This window comes from Rana temporaria, chromosome 12 (genome assembly GCF_905171775.1).
Source record: "Rana temporaria chromosome 12, aRanTem1.1, whole genome shotgun sequence".
NCBI classification, from domain to species: domain Eukaryota; kingdom Metazoa; phylum Chordata; class Amphibia; order Anura; family Ranidae; genus Rana; species Rana temporaria.
The window spans coordinates 121826897-121841336 of NC_053500.1; the positions used below are offsets into that span (position 1 = coordinate 121826897).

The following is a 14440-nucleotide window of genomic DNA, read 5'->3' on the forward strand; positions in this document are numbered from 1 at the left end:
TAAATTGGGCTTAATTTACCGTTTTGTATTTTTATTCATGAAAAAAAAAAGTGTTGTTTTTTAAAAAACAATTAAATAAATTGTGTTTAAAAAAATTGCTGCGCTAATGCCGTATTACATAAAAAGTTTCAATGATGGTCATTTTATTCCCTAGGATCTCTGCTAAATAAAAAAATTCTAAGTAATTTTCTAGCAAAAGAACGATCATGTTTACATGTAGGAGAGGGGTGCTGGAATTTTCCCGGTATGGAAGTAAAGTCCTGCTTGCTGCATTTTTGGCGCGCTTTTCAAGTCCGCACCAAAAATGCAACACATTGAAATGAATAAAAAGGCATCAAAACATTGCGGTTGGTTAAAATGGTTCATTACTTGTAAGAAAAAATACTGCTCCAAGCTTGCTCCAATGCTGGCCACACATAAAAGCCTAGACATCTGCTCACAATAGGTCTTCTTCTCACAATGTGAATCCTAATCCTTTCTTTCAGCAGCCTATGTATCTAAACCAGGGATATGTAATTAGCGGACCTCCAGCTGTTGCAGAACTAACTACAAGTCCCATGACACATAGCAAGACTCTAACAGCCACAAGCATGACACCCAGCAGCAGAGGCATGATGGGATTTGTAGTTTTGCAACAGCTGGAGGCCTGCTTATTGCATATCCCTGATATAAACAGATATCTCCCTTCAAAGTTGCATGAAAGGGCACCACCTGGGTCATTTTGAATTGAGTTTATCCGCAAACTTTGTATAATGAAGCAAGTACCTGGGGAATTTGTGTACTTTTTCCACATCCTGTTTCTCCAATTATCACCACGGTTTGGTAATTCTCCAGCAAATAAAGGATGTGATTTCGGAGCTGCAAAAAAAAAAAAAACACATCATTCTAAAGTTAACAGCTGCTGAACCCCTGAAATTTAAATAGAGAAAAGAAAAAAAAGTTATTTTGTTTTCGGTGATGGAAATTTAGGAAACCTACTGTGTAAGCATTTAAAGAGGGTGTATACCCCGCTTTACCTTCATTATCTCTAGGTAAGCCTATAAAAAGGCTTACCTGCAGGTAAAATGAATATTATTCACCTTGCATGCAGCCCCTGACGTCAGTGGCGCATGCACTCTGAAGGTCCGGCGGGTGCCGACAGAAAATCAGAAATCCTTGCCACGACATCGTGGCTCCGGCCAATCACAGCGTCAGAGCGGCAAACCCGGAAGAAACAATGAGGGAACATGTCAGCTCTCTCAGCGGTGACCGGGAGGTGATGCCGGCACTTCAGGCTTAGGTTTTTCATAATGAGCTAGTATGTGGTGCAAACAAGCTCATTATGCCTTTGCCTTACAGGATTTTTTTCCGGATATACAACCGCTTTAACATCCGGAGGCTAGCCGAGGTGAAAATAATATCTATCTCAGTGAGTTGTCTTACTTAAATAGACAAACGGAAGTATCTAAAAAAATTCCAATGGCACGTCTGCAATAAGTGTGGGTTCACAGTACGAAACGCGCGGGGTTGCTGTTCATTTTTAATGGCATCCCCATGCATTTCAGCCCGCAGTGCGATCAGGAACTGCAAGTAAACCACATAGTCAAAAAGATGCATGCACTTTTTTGTGCGTTTCACGTGGCACAGAAGTCCATTGAAATGAATGAATGCCAAGCCAGAACAAACGTGGAACGCACAAAGGTATCTCTCTTGGAGCCGGTCTCTCTCATCATCCCTCCGTAAGGCTCCATTTAACACTTGTGAGGGCTGTGTGTTCCGCGATTGCTCGGGCAAAGCAGTCAATTCATTTGAATAGGCTGCGGTGCCACGTGAAACACACAAAAAGCACCATGTTTAAAATGCGGCCACAGGGAAATTGCGTGGTCTTTTTGACCATGCGGTTCCTGCACCCGTGAACACACTGCGGGCTGAGATGCGTGGGGGGGGGGGGTGTCATTCAACATGAATGGCAGCCCTGTGCATCTCGCAAGAGCATTGCGTTTCGGCTGCAGATATCGATGTGATTCCCACACCCACAATGCACGGCCCTCACAGCCAGCCTAAGGCTTGGTCCACACCTATGCAGTTTGCTTTTGCTCCGTTTCTGCAGTGCTTTTTGCACATATTTTTTATGCTTTTTTTTTACCAATTGGGTGGATTTAAAAAAAAAAAAAAAGCAAAAAACACAAATTGCGGCAAAATCACACTACATGCTTTTCTGTAGCTTTGAAGTCTCCACTGAAGTCTATTAAACCAAAAACGCATTGTTTCGCTTTTTAAAAAAGTCCCTGACCTTTTCCAAAAATTAAGTGGCCGAAAAGAGCATAAATGTGAACATGCCCCATAGGAAACCAAGTTAAATGGACTGTGGTGTGTTTCTGCAAAAGGAAATACAAAAAACGCATAGGTTTGAACTTAGCCTGATGCCGCGTACACACGATCATTTTTTGTTGTTTTTCAAAAACGTCATTTAAAATGATCGTGTGTGGGCTACACATCATTTTTCACGGAATCAGCTAAAGCAGCCCAAAGGCGAATGGAACTTCCCCTTTATAGTGCCGTCGTACGCATTGTACGTCACCGCGCTTTGCTAGATCATTTTTTTTAAAAACGATGGTGCGTAGGCAACGTCGTTTTAATGATGAAGTTGGAAAACGTTGATTTTTGGACATGCTGAAAAATTATCGTGTGTACGCGGCATCGCACCCCTACTTTCTGCCTTCAAGCAATGCATCCAGCTTCTTCCCAGCAGCAGCGATGAAAGGGATAGTAGGGGACTCAACTTCTAAAGGTGGGGTGGCTCTTGACATCTAATGTAAGGGGAGGGGATGCGCTGGACATCTAATATTACAGATACAACTAGGGTTGTCCCGATACCACTTTTTTAGGACCGAGTACAAGTACCGATATTTTTTTTTCAAGTACTCGCCGATACCGAATACCGATACTTCTTTTTAAATGTGTCCTCAAATGCAGCCATGTCCCCCCACAGATGCAGCCATGTCCCCCCACAGATGCAGCCATGTCCCCCCACATATTGCAGCCATGTCCCCCCATATCCAGCCATGTCCCCCTTACCTACATGCTGCCGCTTGGTTAATATGGGCGGGGAACTTTACAGCTTTCATTTGAATAGCTGTAGTGTTTCGTGCCGCGCATAGACACTCCCCCTTGCTCTGGATTGGACAGTTCACCCGAGCAAGGGGGAGTGTCTATACGCGGCGCGGCGGGAAACACTACAGCTATTCAAATGAAAGCTGTAATGTTCCCCGCCCGTATTAACTAAGCGGCTGCGGCAGCGGGGATGCGGCGTAGCGGCGGGGCGAGTATTCGGCCAGGCATCGGGGGCATTTGCGGGAGTACAAGTACTCCCGCAAATACTCGGAATCGGTCCCGATACTAGTATCGGTATCGGGACAACCCTAGATACAACCACTGCTTTTGAGAACAATCATAATGCTGATGCAGCCCACGATGAAATTAAGTTTGACACCCCTGCTCTAGAGCATTCAACATTTCCGTAAACGTCAGATGCCGTGTCCTCCAGTGCACACTATGGCTCCATCCTCTGACTCCTACGCTAATGCCATGTCCTGTAGTGATGTAGGGATCATAAGTAACCACATGCGGTAGGGTCACAGGCATCTGAACATACCAAGTACCCCTTGACGGTAGCATGTACAATTTTATAGCACACAGGATTTCCCCATAGCCCGCATTAACTTGATGTGGAGTCCTTTAAGGATTTTGAAATGCATGGAGGAGCTCAGCTATGAGGAAAGATTAGAGGAACTGAATTTATTCACTCTTGAGAAGAGGAGAATAAGGCGGAATATGATCAACATGTACAAATATATAAGAGGTCCATACAGTGAACTTGGTGTTGAGTTATTCACTTTACGGTCAACACTGAGGACAAGGGGGCACTCTTTACGTCTAGAGGAAAAGAGATTTCACCTCCAAATACGGAAAGGTTTCTTCACAGTAAGAGCTGTGAAAATGTGGAACAGACTCCCTCCAGAGGTGGTTCTGGCCAGCTCAGTAGATTGCTTTAAGAAAGGCCTGGATTCTTTCCTAAAAGTACAGAATATAACTGAGTACTAAGATTTGTAGGTAAAATTGATCCGGGGAAAATCCGATTGCCTCTCGGGGGATCAGGAGGGAATTTTTTCCCCTGCTGTAGCAAATTGGATCTCATGCTCTGCTGGGGTTTTTTGCCTTCCTCTGGATCAACTGTGGGTATGGAGTTGGGTGTATGGGATTGTACTGTGTTTTTTATTTTGTTTGTTTATTTGTTTTATGGTTGAACTGGATGGACTTGTGTCTTTTTTCAACCTGACTAACTATGTAACTATGAAATCGTTACGGTGCTCAGAAACATTTAATCAATATTTTTCTTTTACCTTAAAAACGGGCAGCTTCTGTCTCTGTTGTTCTATTGAAAGGGAGGCATGTGGGTTATAGACAACCGAAGTCACTTCAGCATTACTTTGCCTCTCCTCAGAGAGGTTGGCACCAGGACCCTCTGTACCTGCAAAACACAACACACACAATTGTCAAATAGATGGACCCTTTCAAATATTAAAAAAAAAAAAAAAGTGGGGAGACTGTGTTGTTCTTGGGATTAATTTGGGTCACATCACACCAATAATCCTGAAGCTGGCATGAGCTTGTTAGTGACAAGATTGCTAAAAAAACTGCACAGAACATCCTCACCTACCTCTGCGTATCACTCTCTCGCCAGCTAGAGGAGTAGTGCTAAAACGCAGCAGAAAGTATTCATACCCCTTGAAATTTTCCACATTTTGTCATGTTACAACCAAAAATGTAAAAGTATTTTATTGGGATTTTATGTGATAGACCAACACAAAGTGGCACATAATTGTGAAGTGGAAGGAAAATGATAAATGTTTTAAAAAAAAAAAAAAAAGTGAAAAGTGTGGAGTGTATTTGTAGAACCTCCTTTCTCTGCAATTACAGCTGCAAGTCTTTTTGGGGATGTCTCTACCAGATTTGCACATCTAGAGAGGGACATTTCTGTCCATTTTTCTTTGCAAAATATCTCAAGTTCTGTCAGATTGGATGGAGAGCGTCTGAGAACAGCAAATTTCAAGTCTTTCCACAGATTCTCAATTGGATTTAGGTCAGGACTTTGCCATTCTAACACATGAATATGCTTTGATCTAAACCATTCCATTGTAGCTCTGGCTGTATGTTTAGGGTCGTTGTCCTGCTGGAAGGTGAAACTCCGCCTCAGTCTCAAGTCTTTTCCAGACGCCAACAGGTTTTCTTCTAAGATTACCCTGTATTTGACTCCATCCATCTTCCCATCAACTCTGACAAGCTTCCCTGTCCCTGCTGAAGAAAAGCATCCCCACAACATGAATCTGCCACCACTATGTTTCACAGTGGAGATGGTGTGTTCAGGGTGATGTGCAGTGTTGGTTTTCCCCCACATATAGCGTTTTGCTTTTAGGCCAAAAAGTTAATTTTCCGTCTCATCTGACCAAAGCACCTTCTTTCACATGTTTGCTGTGTCCCCCACATGGCTTCTCGCAAACTGAAAACGGGACTTCTTGTGGCTTTCTTCTTGCCACTCTTCCATAAAGGGCAGATTTGTGGAGAACACGACTAATAGTTGTCCTGTGGACAGATTCTCCCACCTGAGCTGTGGATCTCTGCAGCTCCTCCAGAGTTACCATGGATCTCTTGGCTGCTTCTCCGATGAATGCTCTCCTTGCCCGGCCTGTCAGTTTAGGTGGACGGCCATGTCTTGGTAGGTTTGCAGTTGTGCCATACTCTTTCCATTTTCGGATGATGGATTGTACAGTGCTCCATTAGATGTTCAAAGCTTGGGATATTTTTCTATAACCTAACCCTGCTTTAAACTTCTCCACAACTTTATCCCTGACCTGTCTGGTGTGTTCTTTGGCCTTCATGATGCCGTTTGTTCACTAAGGTTCTCCAACAAACCTATGAGGGCTTCACAGAACAGCTGTATTTATACTGAGATGAAATTACACACAGGTGGACTATTTACTAATTAGATGACTTCTGAAGGCAATTGGTTCCACTAGATTTTAGTTGTAGATATCAGAGTAAGAGCCGGTTCACACTGGGGCGATTTGTGATCCGACTTGAAATCGCCTCAAGTCGTCCCAAGTCGTGCTGTCAAGAAAAACAATGCAAGTGAATGGGAGCGGTGTTAATACACATGACTCAAGGCGATCCGACTTCAAAAGAAGTTCCTGTACGACTTCAATCCGACTTGTAGGCGATTCCTACCCATTGATTTCAATGGAAGTAGCTTTCAAGTCTGATCCCTGTTCATAGTGAGGCGATTTTGCCAGAAGCAGAGAGGAATTTACCCAGAAGCCACCAGGTACTCCCCTGTCCCCAGGCAGCCCCCACCTTCTTGGCACGGATTACTTTCACTTTCTTAGTACGTTGTCTCTGTTTGCACCATGGCTGCCAGAGTTAGGAAAGAGGCCGTGGATAATGAGTCCCTTATAAGGCTGGTAAAAGAGAGACCATGCCTCTACGACAAGAGGGACCCCTTTTACAAGGACCAAATGAAGAGGGACAATGCCTGGCTGGACATTTCTCGCCTGAGGATTGGGGCATATTGTCTGAGACCGACCGCACTGCCAAAAGCAAGTTTATTTTCCTTGCCTAGGCATGCTGGTTGTAGTTCCATACATGCCACTTGTTTGCACAGAGAATGGCGGCATGAACTCCCTCTTGAAGACAGCAACAATAGAGCACACCGGCATCAATAGATCCCCTGGCAGGAACAGTATATCCCATGCTGGCAATAGTAGATGCAGACAGGAACCATAGATTCCCCAAAAGGAACACTACTTCAAATGACAAGAACAACAATAGATCCCTGATCGGAACACTAGTTCACATGATAACAACAATAGATCCTTGACAACACTAGATCCCTGGCAGGAACAATTAGGTCCCCCAAAAACAATAGATCCCTGATCGGAAAACAAGTTCACATGAGAACAATAGATCCTTGACAACACTAGATCCCTGGCAGGAACAACAGATCCCCCAACAACAATAGATCCCTGATGGGAACACAAGTTCACATGAGAACAACAATAGATCATTGACAACATTAGCTCAATAGCATGAACAAAAGATCCCCCAACAACAATAGATCCCTGATCGGAACACAAGTTCACATGAGAACAACAATAGATCTTTGACAAAACTAGATCCCTGGCAGGAACAACAGATCCCCCAACAACAATAGATCCCTGATCGGAACACAAGTTCACATGAGAACAACAATAGATCCTTGACAACACTAGATCCCTGGGAGAAACAACAGATCCCCAACAACAATAGATCCCTGATCGGAACACTAGTTCACTTGAGAACAACAATAGATCCTTGACAAAACTAGATCCCTGGCAGGAACAACAGATCCCCCAACAACAATAGATCCCTGATCGGAACACTAGTTCACATGAGAACAACAATAGATCATTGACAACATTAGCTCAATAGCATGAACAAAAGATCCCCCAACAACAATAGATCCCTGAAAGGAACACAAGTTCGCATGAGAACAACAATAGATCCTTGACAAAACTAGATCCCTGGCAGGAACAACAGATCCCCCAACAACAATAGATCCCTGATCTATTGTAACGCACAGAGAGCATTTTAGACACAGGAAAACAGGGAACAGGGAAGAAGAAATCAAACAGGAAAAAGAATGATGTCAGAAGAGCTTAGTAGCTCTGATTGGCCATTTCTGACATTCCCTGTCCTGGAGGCGATTTATAAATCGCCCCAGATCGCCCTGTGGTTCACATTCAAGTCGTGTCGGAATCGCCTCTGGAAGTCGCGCTGAAAGTCGGATCGCCCCAGTGTGAACCGGCTCTAAAGGGGGCTGAATACAAATGCACGCCACACTTTTCAGATATTTGTAAACAATTTTGAAAAACATTTATACATTTTCCTTCCACTTCACAATCATGTGGCACTTTGTGTTGGTCTATCACATAAAATACATTTACATTTTTGGTTGTAACATGACAAAATGTGGGAAATTTCAAGGGGTATGAATACTTTTTCAAGGCACTGTAGTTGTAAGCAAGGGAGTAATGCTTCACTCATCTAGTCAGGGAGGGAGCGACAGAAGCAAAGAATTTCTCCTCCCCCGTGGACAGCAACAGGATCACTAGTGCGGCCTGGCCCTTGCTGAAGATCTGCCATTTGTAGAGCACGGTCAAAATATGATCCGATTAGGAAAAGTATAAACTAGAGATGCGCCGAAATTTTTGGCGGCAGAAAAATTGAGTTATCTGCATTTTGCCGATAGGGAAAATAAAGGTGTCGATAACGGCCCTGAAAACGCACGTGATTTTACTGTGCTTATGGTGTGTTTTTCATGCGATTTAAAAACTGCATCAAAAATGTAAAACGGGTGCGTTATTGATGCGTTCTTCTGCATTTTCAATGCATTTCAACGGCGAGCTGCATTTTTGGTGCAGTGTTTTAACTGACCAAAAATGCAGCAAGCAGGATTTTTAACACCACAACGGAAGCGCAACGAACCAGTGTGCAGACATACGTAGAATTTTAAAGTGGATGTAAACCCAATTCATGAAATCTGACCTAGGCACATATATCTGTAGTGTTTACTTATCTCTCTCCAAAGCCCTAAGTCCCGTATCTTTTTGCTGCGCCATTGCTCTGTTATCATCATGACAAGTTCACAACAACCGAGATAAAAGCAGCTGGAAATTTGTGTCGTGGGTGCAGAGAGGCGCATTGCGGGGGCAATATTAACCCTTTTTCGGCCGCTAGCTGGGGTTAAAACCTCACCGTTAGCGGCTGAATACCGCCGCTATACAGTCAGCGCACCTCCTGCCCCAGTGTGAAAGGGGCCTTAGTCGTTTTAGATCAAAAGAAATGAACTTGGTCTGTAAGACAGCATTTTCACAAGCAGGTCAGCAATTGCAACCCTTGAATTTCTCGAATGACAGATTTTATTTTTAAAAGCATCCCAATGGGTTTTCTTTAACCACTTAACCCCCGGACCATATTGCTGGTCAAAGACCAGAGCACTTTTTGCGATTCGGCACTGCGTCGCTTTAACTGACAATTGCGCGGTCGTGCGATGTGGGTCCCAAACAAAATTGGCGTCCTTTTTTTTCCCACAAATAGAGCTTTCTTTTGGTGGCATTTCATCACCTCTGCGGTTTTAATTTTTTGCGCTATAAACAAAAATAGAGCGACAATTTTGAAAAAAATTAATATTTTACGGCGGCAGGGGAGCAGACCTGCCGCCGTAAAACAAATGGCGGCTGGTCGTCAACCAGTTAAATTATCTTTAAAAAGTTCAGGAGTTTAAAGTTGAAGTCCAACACATTCTACAGCGACGGAAAAAAAAAAGTATTTGATCCTCTGCTAATTTTGTACGTTTGCCCACTGACAAAAAAATGATCAGTCTATAATTTTAATGGTAGGTTTATTTTAACAGTGAGAGACAGAATAACAATAAAAATAAATACAAAAAAAGTCATGAATTGATTTGCATTTTAATGAGTGAAATAAGTATTTGACCCCTTCGCAAAACATGACTTAGTACTCTTGTTGGCAATCACAGAGGTCAGACGTTTCTTGTAGTTGGCCACCAGGTTTGCACATCTCAGGAGGGATTTTGTCCCACTAATCTTTGCAGATCCTCTCTAAGTCATTAAAGTTTTGAGGTTGACATTTGGTAAATCGAACCTTCAGCTACCTCCACATATTTTCTATGGGATTAAGGTCTGGAGACTGGCTAGGCCACTCCAAGACTTTAATGTGCTTCTTCTTGAGCCACTTCTTTTGTTGCCTTGGCCGTGTGTTTTGGGTCATTGTCATGCTGGAATACCCATCCACGACCCATTTTCAATGCCCTGGCTGAGGGAAGGAGGTTCTCACCCAACATTTGACGGTACATGTCCATCCATCGTCCCATTGATGTGGTGAAGTTGTCCTGTCCCCTTAGCAGAAAAACACCCCCAAAGCATAATGGGCCGGATTCAGAGACAACTTACGCCGACGTATCTGTTGATACGCCGCGTAAGTTCTAGTATGCGCCGTCGTATCTATGCGCCGTATTCTTAGAACCAGATACGCCTGAATTTTGGCTTGATACGACCGACGTAAGTCTCCTACGCCGTCATATCTTGGGTGCATATTTACACTGGGCGCTAGGGGCGCTTCCGATGATTTACGTGTTGAATATGTAAATGACCTAGATACGCCGATTCATGAACGTACTTGCGCCCGTCGCAGTAAGCTACGCCGTTTACGTAAGGCGTACGTCCGGCGTATAGTTATCCCTCATAAAGTAGGGGTAAGTTATGGTATGGACGTCGGAACAGCCGTCGGATTTTACGTTGTTTACGTAAGTCGTACATGAATGGGGCTGAGCGCAAGTTACGTTCACGTCGAAAGCATTGAGCCGACGTATCATAGGGAGTATATGCGACGCGATTCTGAGCATGCGCCGTTCATACGGCCATACATTTACATGGGGCCACGCTTCATTTTAATACAACACACCCACTACCTGCCTACTTTGAATTACGCGGGCTTACGCCGGCCTATTTACATTACGCTGGCGTAAATATGGGAGCAAGTGCTTTGTGAATACTCAGCTTGCCTCTCAATGTTACGTCGGCATAGCGCATATGAGATGCGCTACGCCGGCACAAAGATGCGCAGATGTACCTGAATCTGGCCCAATGTTTCCACCTCCATGTTTGATGGTGGGGATGGTGTTCTTGGGGTCATAGGCAGCATTCCTCCTCCTCCTCCATACAAGTTGAGTTGATGCCAAAGAGCTTGATTTTGGTCTCATCTGACCACAACACTTTCACCCAGTTCTGCAAAATTTGATGATCATTGAAACCCCACAAGGTGAGATCTTGTATGGAGCCCCAGACCGAGGGAGATTGACCGTTATTTTGTGTTTCTTCTATCTGCGAATAATCGCACCAACTGTTGTCACCCTCTCATCAAGCTGCTTGGCGATGATCTTGTAGCCCACTCCAGCCTTGTGTAGGTCTACAATCTTGTCCCCGACATCCTTGGACAGATCTTTGGTTTTGGCCCATGGTGGAGAGATTGGAATCTGATTGGTTGCTTCTGTGGACACGTGTCTTTTAGACAGGTTACAAGCTGAGATTAGGAGCACTCCCTTTACGAGAGTTCTTGTAATCTCAGCTTGTTACCCGTATAGAAGACACCTGGGGAGCCAGAAATTTTGCTGATAGATAGGGGATCAAATACTTATTTCACTCGTTAAAATGCAAATCAATTTATAAACGGGACGTGGCGGTGGCGAGTGAGTGGTCGGGATGTGGCGGTAGGGGTGATGATTGGTCGGGACATAGCGGTGGCCAGCATTCGAGACATTGCATTGGCGAGCGGCTGGGACATGGCGGTGGTGAGTTACCGGGACGTGGCAGTAGGGGAGATAATTGGTCGGGCGTGGCGGTGGTGAGCAGCCGGGACGTGGCGGTAGGGGTGATGATTGTCAGGACATGGCGGTGACAAGTGGTCAGGACGTGGCGGTAGGGGTGATGATTGGTTGGACGTGGCGGTGACGAGTGGTCAGGCAGTGGGAGTGATGATTGGTCGGGACATGGCGGTGGCGAGTTACCGGGACGTGGCAGTAAAGGTGATGATTGGCCGGGACGTGGTGGTGGCGAGCGGTAGGGGTGATGATGGGTCGGACATGGCGGTGATGAGTGGTCAGGACGTGGTGGTAGGAGTGATGTTTGGTCGGGACATGGTGGTGGCGAGCAGCCGGGACGTGGCGTTAGGGGTTATGATTGTCAGGACATGGCGGTGACGAGTGATCAGGATGTGGCGGTAGGAGTGATGATTGGTCGGGACATGGCGGTGACGAGCGCCCGGGATATTACGGTAGGGGTGATGATTGGTTGGGATGTGGCGGTGGCGAGCGGTCGGGACATGGCGGTAGGGGTGATGATGGGTCGGACATGGCGGTGACGAGTGGTCAGGACGTGGTGGTAGGAGTGATGATTGGTCGGGACGTGGCGGTGGCGAGCGGTAGGGGTGGTGATTGTCAGGACATGGCGGTGACGAGTGGTCAGGACATGGCGGTAGGGGTGATGATTGGTCGGACGTGGCGGTGACAAGTGGTCAGGACGTGGCAGTAGGAGTGATGATTGGTCGAGACATGGCGGTGGCGAGTTACCGGGACGTGGCAGTAAAGGTGATGATTGGCCGGGACGTGACGGTGGCGAGCGGTCGGGACATGGCGGTAGGGGTGATGATGGGTTGGACATGGCGGTGACGAGTGGTCAGGGCGTGGTGGTAGGAGTGACGATTGGTCGGGACATGGCAGTGGCGAGCGGTCGGGACATGGCGGTAGGGGTGATGATTGGTCAGGACATGGCGGTGGACGAGCGCTCGGGACACGGCGGCGGTGGACGAGCGCTCGGGACACGGCGGCGGTGGACGAGCGCTCGGGACACGGCGGACGATGAGATCTCCCTCAGGAGAGGGGACTGTGGTATGAACACCGGATCCCACCATACAATGAGTTCTGATGGAACCCCTCTGGGCTCTGACTTGTACTCTTCAGGTTGGTTCTCTTTCAGTGAGCAGTAGGAGCCGGGCGCAGTACTTGCCCCAGGAACAGTGATTCCCCTCAGCCCTTGTGGACTGTTTCTCAGCAATGTGCCATAACGCCCGGTACTTCCAGGCTGACAATAACGTTGCGTTCAGCTCAGCCCCTCCCGGATAGGAAGCCCCGGGCTCCCCACACACCGGACCTAGCACCCCGCTCACCCCTCCCCCACACCTCGCCCGCCGTTCACTTACCCGGCTTCCAGAAGCGGATCGGCCCCACGGGCGCCGCCATCTTTGTTGAGGGAGCACGGCGGAGGAAGTGAGCATGCGCGGAAGCCGTGGAGGAGAGTGATGGACAGTCACCATGGTTTCCTTCCGACTTGTCGGAGAGATCGCAGATGCAGTAGCCGAGCAGCAGAGCGGACAGAGTGCGAGGCATAGGGGTGTAGAGCGGGGTGATGGGGGAGAAGGAGGGAGGAGAGGGGCGCAGGGCTGCCGGGAGGGAAGAGGGGAGGAGATGGTGATGTAATGGGGAGGTCATCATGGGAGGGAGAGGATTTCCGGGGATCACCATCATCAGGTGTCCTCCATGACCACCTGTGCCAGGAGAGATCAGCAAATACTGTCTGTATAGCGGAGTCCTGTGTATTCTTCTATGGAGCCCGGGGTGCTCTGTGTATTCTTCTATGGAGCCCGGGGTGCTCTGTGTATTCTTCTATGGAGCCCGGGGTGCTCTGTGTATTCCTTCCAGATCTGTGCAAGTCATGATCCAGGGGTCACAATATCCAAAAACTGCAGTCAGCTCTTAAAGAGGAACTGCAGTCTGCGCGCATCATTTGTAATAAAAACATCTTTGCCATTCTGAAGCTTCCCTCCAACCACTTTGCATATTATTTTATATATACTGTCAGTGGCGTCACTAGGGTTGGTGTCACCCCCCCTCTGTCTAGGCTGCCCAGCACCAAGCAGGCAGCGCACGGGCACAGGGCGCACCCCAAACCAGCCCCTGTAAATGATAGTATAGGGCAGTATAGTGGCAGGTTAGGGTAGTATAGAGTGGTATAGTGGCAGGTTGGTGTAGTGGGGTGGTATAGGACAGGTTAAGGTGGTATAGGGCATGTTGGGGTGATATAGGGTAGTTTGGGGTGGTATAGGGCAAGTTAGGGTGGCATGGGAAAGGTTGGGGTGGTACAGGGCAAGTTAGGGTGGCATTGGGCAGGTTGGGGTGGTATAGGGCAAGTTATGGTGGCATAGGGCAGATTGGAGTGGTACAGGGTAAGTTAGGGTGGCACAGGGCAAGTTGGGGAGGCATGGGAAAGTTTGGGGTGGTACAGGGCAGGCTGGGGTGGTACACGGCAGGCTGTGGTGGCACAGGGCAGGCTGGGTGGTACAGGGCAGGCTGGGGTGATACAGGGCAGGCTGGGGTGGTACAGGGCTGTTTGGGGGTACAGGGCAGTCTGGGGTGGTATAGGGCTGTTTGGGGTGGTACAGGGCAGGCTGGGGTGGTACAGGGCAGGCTGGGTGATACAGGACAGGCTGGGGTGGTACAGGGCAGGCTGGGGTGGCACAGAGCAGGCTGGGATTGCACAGGGCAGGCTGGGCATGTCAGCTAAAAAAAAAAACGGGATGGTGTCACCCGGTGCGGACTGCACCCCCCGGCACCCCCCTAGCAACGCCTCTGTATACTGTGATTCTGTACTTACCAAATATGCTGCAGAAATTTCCCTCTGCTGAGTCTGCCTGAAGCCATTTTAACTGTGGGCAGGTGAAGCTGCTACCTGTTCACTTCCTGGATTTAGACGGAGGCACACCTCCAGCCCTAATAGAGGCTATGCCAGCCTCT

General features: G+C 47.2%; 1 protein-coding gene across 2 annotated transcripts in view; it reads right to left on the reverse strand.

Moving 5' to 3' along the window:
- Nucleotides 1-13077, reverse strand: part of DHX35 (DEAH-box helicase 35) — an 87467-nt gene extending 74390 nt beyond the window's left edge. The window contains exons 1-3 of one of the 2 annotated variants that reach the window (XR_005744468.1): nucleotides 12850-13077; nucleotides 4383-4510; nucleotides 766-858 (exon numbers count right to left, since the gene is read on the reverse strand). Coding sequence is in view for 1 of the 2 variants with exons in the window: in XM_040330443.1 (XP_040186377.1) it covers nucleotides 766-858; nucleotides 4383-4510; nucleotides 12850-13036 (408 nt within the window). In the remaining variant the exon portion in view is untranslated. The remainder of the gene's footprint in view (nucleotides 1-765; nucleotides 859-4382; nucleotides 4511-12849) is intronic. The other variant, XM_040330443.1, reaches the window with a different exon arrangement.
- Between the last annotated feature and the right edge of the window lie 1363 nt (nucleotides 13078-14440).